This window comes from Lipotes vexillifer, unplaced genomic scaffold, assembly GCF_000442215.2.
Source record: "Lipotes vexillifer unplaced genomic scaffold, Lipotes_vexillifer_v1.1 scaffold948, whole genome shotgun sequence".
NCBI classification, from domain to species: Eukaryota; Metazoa; Chordata; class Mammalia; order Artiodactyla; family Lipotidae; genus Lipotes; species Lipotes vexillifer.
Window position 1 is genome coordinate 1992434 of NW_006793764.1, and position 6596 is coordinate 1999029.

At 42.7% G+C, this 6596-nt stretch overlaps 1 protein-coding gene across 3 annotated transcripts in view; it reads right to left on the reverse strand.

Moving 5' to 3' along the window:
- The window catches only part of DOCK8 (dedicator of cytokinesis 8), a 228872-nt gene that overhangs the window by 171469 nt on the left and 50807 nt on the right, over window positions 1-6596 (reverse strand). For 2 of the 3 annotated variants that reach the window (XM_007466763.1, XM_007466762.1), the window contains exon 1: window positions 946-998. Coding sequence is in view for 1 of the 3 variants with exons in the window: in XM_007466761.1 (XP_007466823.1) it covers window positions 2458-2560 (103 nt within the window). In the remaining 2 variants the exon portion in view is untranslated. Of the gene's footprint in view, window positions 1-945; window positions 999-2457; window positions 2561-6596 lie in introns of those variants that run through there. The other variant, XM_007466761.1, reaches the window with a different exon arrangement.

Here is a 6596-nt window from a genome sequence, read left to right on the forward strand (position 1 = left end):
CGTGAGCCATGGTCGCTGAGCCTGCGTGTTCGGAGCCTGTGCTCTGCAATGGGAGAGGCCACGACAGTGAGAGGCCCGCGTACCGCAAACAAACAAAAAAAAAAGATTTCTCCTGAAGAAATTTCAGGCTGCAGCTGGTGTGTAGCTAAGGGGTTAAAGCCTCTGAGTTAAACTTCCTTAAAGCCTCTTAATAGTGAGGTCCACACTATTTCTCAATACAACTACTGCAGAAAGCTGCAGTCTGAATTTACAAAGAAGCAAAGCACCAAACCCCACCTCCCCCACCTTGTTTAAGATTTTAAAATGTATCCAGTCACTTTTTTTTTTTTTTTTTTTTTTGCGGTACGCGGGCTTCTCACTGTTGTGGCCTCTCCCGTTGCGCAGCACAGGCTCCGGACGCGCAGGCTCAGCGGCCATGGCTCACCGGCCTAGCCGCTCTGCGGCATGTGGGATCTTCCCGGACCGGGGCACGAACCCGCGTCCCTTGCATAGGCAGGCGGACTCTCAACCACTGCGCCACCAGGGAAGCCCTCCAGTCACTTTTTAACTGCATTTCGCATATTTTGGAAGACAATTTGAGTCAGAAATTAAAAAAAAAAATTTGGGGGTTTTCAATGAAATCTATATCAGCACCACATGAAACCAAAAAGCATATCTAATTTATCTTGGATTAAAGAATATCTAATACATCTGAAAGCACGGACATTATGCCCTTGGTGTGCTTTTATTATAATCTGTGATCTGAAACAGACAGGAAAAGTACAACTAAAAAGGGCAGCTGAACAAGCCACCGAAGTCATAAGTAAATTTTTTTAAAGAACTGTCAAAGAAAGTTACCTCTTGCAGTAAAAGGTGCTATACATTTTTCAGCACTACTATTTCATCAGTGACACAACACACAAATTATCCTACTGAAAGAACCACAAATCACTCCAGTAAACATACCTTAAAAAGATACACAGTTACACGGCGTGGAAACTGTTACAGGAGACAAAATGGCGGCTACAGGAAACCGAGTGGAAGGTTACAGAATTTCTAAGAGCAGAAGTGGTTTTGAAGTAATAAGTGAGAAAGAAAAAAATAACCTAACCTCCTTAAGATAACCACGAGAACGAGCAAGAAAGTGGGGCTGTGCTGTGAGGGGAAGTGAGTACGGTGGAGGATGCAGCTCTCTCACAAAGGAAGTGAAGACTCACTTCTGGTTTTATAAACTATCTCATTTAAGTCAGATTTAACCCACCGGGCACACGCCTCGCATTTAGTCCTCAAATAACAACATATGTATACACATTCAACAATTGGTGTTAATATAAAAATGTAGGCAATCTTCAACTTAAAAAGAGGAGCGATAGGGCTTCCCTGGTGGCGCAGTGGTTGAGAGTCCGCCTGCAGATGCAGGGGACGTGGGTTCGTGCCCCGGTCCGGGAAGATCCCACCTGCCGCGGGGCGGCTAGGCGCGTAAGCCATGGCCACTGAGCCTGCGCGTCTAGAGCCTGTGCTCCGCAACGGGAGAGGCCACAACGCTGAGAGGCCCACATACCGCAAAAAAGAAAAAAAAGAGGGGGGGGAGTGTGTTTTAAAAATGAAGCTTTGTACTGTCTGATTCCATGGACATCCGGTCCGGGGATCCCACCTGCCGCGGGGCGGCTAGGCGCGTAAGCCATGGCCACTGAGCCTGCGCGTCTAGAGCCTGTGCTCCGCAACGGGAGAGGCCACAACGCTGAGAGGCCCACATACCGCAAAAAAGAAAAAAAAGAGGGGGGGGAGTGTGTTTTAAAAATGAAGCTTTGTACTGTCTGATTCCATGGACATGAAGTTCCAGAGAAGGCAAAGTTATGATGACAGAAGTGTATCTATCGGTGATTGCCTAGGGCTGCTGGCTGAGGGTTGGGAGAGGAGACCCACTGCAAAGGGGCATGACGGAGCTTTTTTAGGGTAAAGAAACAGTTCTATATCTTGTCTGAGTACAGGTTAACTATAAATTGGCCAAATTCCTCAAACACCTACAAACACCTACAAATGAGTGAAATTTTATTGTATGTAAATTGCACTTCCAAAAAAATTATTTAAAAAGCTTAAGGTTCATAACTTGACTTTTCAGATTTAGGAATACATTTTTTTCCAATAAAAGCATGTTACAAATGGTTTTAAGTTTCCAGGCTTATCCTTCCCCTCCCCAAAATATGAATCATAATTTGGGTGAAATCAAATAGCCTGGAAGTCCACTGAGTCCAGAGACTTCAGAATCATAGTCCCTGGAGATCCACTTTGTATCCCCAGCCCTAGTAGACGGAGGGAGAGAGGGGAATTGATGTCAAAAAGCAGTGCCGAGCCAGGAACTGGCGGTTGGTGATGTAAGGTATCGGTGGGAAAAATCTAAGACTCAGGAAGCAAAAGTATACACTGGGCACTTCTGCCCTTGACCATTCTCTAAGCAAACCTGTAACTCATACTTACTAGTTGAAGAGAGGGGAAGCCAGAGGTACTTATGCTTTGTCGATGGTACTGGCCAAGGTTTGGTGGAAGGGTAAACTGTTTCCTTATTTCCGCAGAAGAATACCTTGGGTTAAAACAGAAAAATCTAAATGAAGTGGTAATTTTAAAACATCATCACAATTATAGATACAATCTTTGATAGCATGTTATAAAACTTATTCCTTAGCCGGGTGACTGGCAGAACCGACTAAAATGTCCTCAGTGGCCTGTGGGTAGACACTAGAGCTTTTAGGTGATAACATACGCTCTTGAGAAGTTCACAGAAGCCAGGACGCCTGCATTTATGGCTCTTGCCCAATACTGGAAGGATGACAGCATGAGGAGGAAGAAGAGTTTGCAGCCCAAGGAAAAAATCCAGGGCACTTGGCTCTTTCTTCCCAGGCCATTCAAAGGCATTTTCTCCACATGAGGACATCTGGCCTCTGATGAGAGTCCTTTAAACCCCAAGCCATCATCTTGAACCAGTCACTCTTCTTTCAAGCAGTTGAGCCCTTATGGTCGCTGCCTGCTATCACAGAAAATGTCAGCGACCTGTTAAATGAACACTTCCACCTCCCCACAGGCACCTGAGATGCTACCTGTAATTCCAAGGACTGTATTCATTCCAAACCACTCCTAGTGAGTGATCCTTTGAGTCAGCCGCAGTGACACTGCTGAGCCCTCAGACAACATCCCTGTAGCCGGGAACCGAGCAGAGGAGAGCCGCTCTCCACTGTCTACACACACCTGCTGCAGGAGTTACCGACAAGTGATATCCCGATTATGAGCAGGTTGACTCTTGTGCGCTCACTTGTTGGTCATTTGTTTGTAACTCAGAACACATTTTCTCATTAAGTCAGTCTTTGGTATCTGGATTCTTAGCCTAGTTCACAAAAGGGTACTTAAACCACAATGAGGCCACTATAGAAAATAACTAGAAACTGGCATTACTGAGGATCAAATGAGACCCTATTTGAAACATGCTGCATGTCCGACAAAGAGACATACACATTTTTAAAATTATAACTTAAAATTAAATATTTAAATATTATACATAAATCTTATTATATTTTCTCCATTATAAAGTATGCTAGGGCATAATTATTAATTTTTCTACATGATGAGGTTTCTGACATGACCTGCTTGGCTCCCAATCTTAGTAATGTGGTGCATCCAGGAAAGAGGCAGGAAACCTGTCCTGGCCGCACCTGTGGCATCCATTCTCCCAACCCAAGAGCACCTCAATCTCCTTTCAGGATTGGCACACTCATGTTGCACAGGCATAACCACAAATCAAAGGGATGGGCACACAACCCAACGTAAGACAATTCTCTCTCCTTTCCAGGATCCTGAATGATGAATGGATATAAGAAAGGAAGAAGACGTCTGGACCACATCCTTGTCAGCAGTGGCCCCTTACACTATGATGCAATGAGATGTGAACCCCCAGAGAAGTTACAGCAGCCCGTAGTAATTGTACTCCTTCATTTCCCGAAGTATTTTCTTTCTCTAGTTTTTTAAAGTATGAGAAAATACTAGGATAAGGAGTAAGTAGTCTATTATCCATCAAGGAAATGCAACTCAAAATCACAATGAGATATCACTTCACAACCACTAGGGTGGATAAACCAAAAAAAAGCTGGGCAGTAATGAGTATCGGTGAGGACATGAAGAAATTGAAGCAGTCATACATTGTTGGTGGGAATGTAAAATTGTGTACCTGCTTTGGAAAACAGTCTGGCAGTTCCTCAGAAAGGTAAACGTAGAGCTCCCATATATCCCAGCAAACCCACCCCTAGGTTTATATCCAAGAAAAAGGAAAACATACTTCCACACAAAGCTTATATATAAATGCTCACAGCAGCATTATTTACGGTAGCCAAAATGTGGAAACAACCGAAATGTCCATCAACTGATGAATGGATAAACAAAATGTGGTATATCATACATGGACTATATTCAGCAATAAAAAAATGAAAGAAGTACTGATACATATACCACAACATGGATGAACCTTGAAAACATTGCATTCAGACGAAGAAGCTAAACCAAGAGACCACATATTGTATAATTCCTTATATGAAATGTCCAGAATAAGCAAATCTATAGAGTAATGGGACTGAGGTTTCTTTTAGGGGTAATGAAAATGTTCTAAAATTCATTGCTCTGATGGATGCACAACTCTGTGAATATATTAAAAAACACTGAATTGTGTATATGTGTGAATTGTGTGGTATCTGAATTATTTCTAAATAAAGCTGATAGAGATATAAATGTGTGCTGTGTATGTGTGCGTGTGTGTGTGTGTGTAAGTATTCTACAGAGACAAGAGTGAAGGCAAGAATTTTAGCATGACCAAGAATGGAGGAAAACTTTCAGATTTTGATCCCCAGGGCTCAGTAGGCTCATTTTCATTACAAGTTTGGCAGTCACCATTTCTAAAAAAATCAACAGCCTAGACAACTATCCAAAACAAAAGGCCCATCTTGCATAAACCACATTGTATCTTGTTTCTGGCATCACAGGAACCCAAGCCAGCAGAGCAATCACTTATTTGCTTATTTCAGAAGGTGACCATAGGAAGGGCAGAGACATCCAAGCAAAGGTCCTTTTTTGTGACGGGGCTGACTTTTCACAGATAAGACTGATGGCTCCTGTGATTTCTGCTTCCAGGTCTTCCCCCCAGGGCCTCTCAAATAATGAGTTTTAGTTTTCTGGCCATTCTCAAGCCTTTCCTGTCATAGACCAGAGGGGTCTACCTGAATTGGGAATATCTGAAAACGTTCATGAAAGTGAACACAACATGAAGTGGCATCGTGAGAGAATCACAGAACGGCAGGAGGTACAGGTTCTTGCTTTCATTTTGAAGTACAGTTGGCTGTCTAACAAAGATGCAAAAAATACGTTTTGTTTGTTTGTTTGTTTGTTTTGCGGTACGCGGGCCTCTCACCGCCGTGGCCTCTCCCGTTGCGGAGCACAGGCTCCGGACGCGCAGGCTCAGAGGCCATGGCTCACGGGCCCAGCCGCTCCAGGGCACGTGGGATCTTCCCGGACCGGGGCACGAGCCCGCGCCCCCTGCATCGGCAGGCGGACTCCCAAACACTGCGCCACCAGGGAAGCCCTGCAATACCTTTGTCATCAAATGCCATCAGAATGTTCCTGCTCCCCAGCCCTGCATAAACAGCTGGAGTTCCTGTTTCAACCCTTCGCATAAGCTTCCTGATTCAGAGCTATATAACTCATCTTTTTTCCCTGACATGTCAAGCCTGCCCCGAGCCTATTTCCTATCCCTACAGAATCAATCCTACAAAAGGCAATTAAACCTGTCCCTTCAAAACCGTCAAATAAGGAGGTGAATTGTTTGTCCTGAAAATGAAAACACTGAATCATCACACGTGGAATGAACTGCTTTGTATTCACTTAAAGAACTTCAAAATAAAATAGCTCTGGAGAGGCCCTATGCACATTTAAACTAGCAAAAATAGGCTGGAATGATAAAATTACATGTTGGTCAAGCTGTGGGAAAACCCCTGTGGGGTTGTATATTGGTGTCGTGTCTTTGGAAAATAATACTGTAACATGTGACAAGAACTCTAAAACTGTCCGTTACTCTTTCATGGGAATATACCCCATGGAATTTATACAGACAAAAATATAATTTGAACAAAAATGAACATAAGAACTCTGTATATGATAGCAAATAACTGAAAATAACCAACGCATCCAACATTAGGGAGAACACTAAGTACATAACAGCATAAAATACATGAAATATGATTTTACCATTTAAATATTTGTATGGAAATGTACATAAAGAAAGAAGTTACAAGTAAAAAGTAATATGAGGAATTGAATACAAATATTCAACAATATATGTATAAATAAATATACCAGAAGGTTCAGAAATGTTTCTGATAGTTATACAGAGGGAGTTTAATAACTACCCCAATTCAGCTCTTTCTCCTATAAAGTTGCTTAAAGTCATCATTTAAAAAACTAGTGTGTACCTATAAAGTGCCATGCAGGCACAGATGCACTACTGGGGATTTTTTTAAATTATGTAAATATCAGCTATTAAATTTACTGATATGGCACACAAATAAGAGAACCCAACCAGGGAA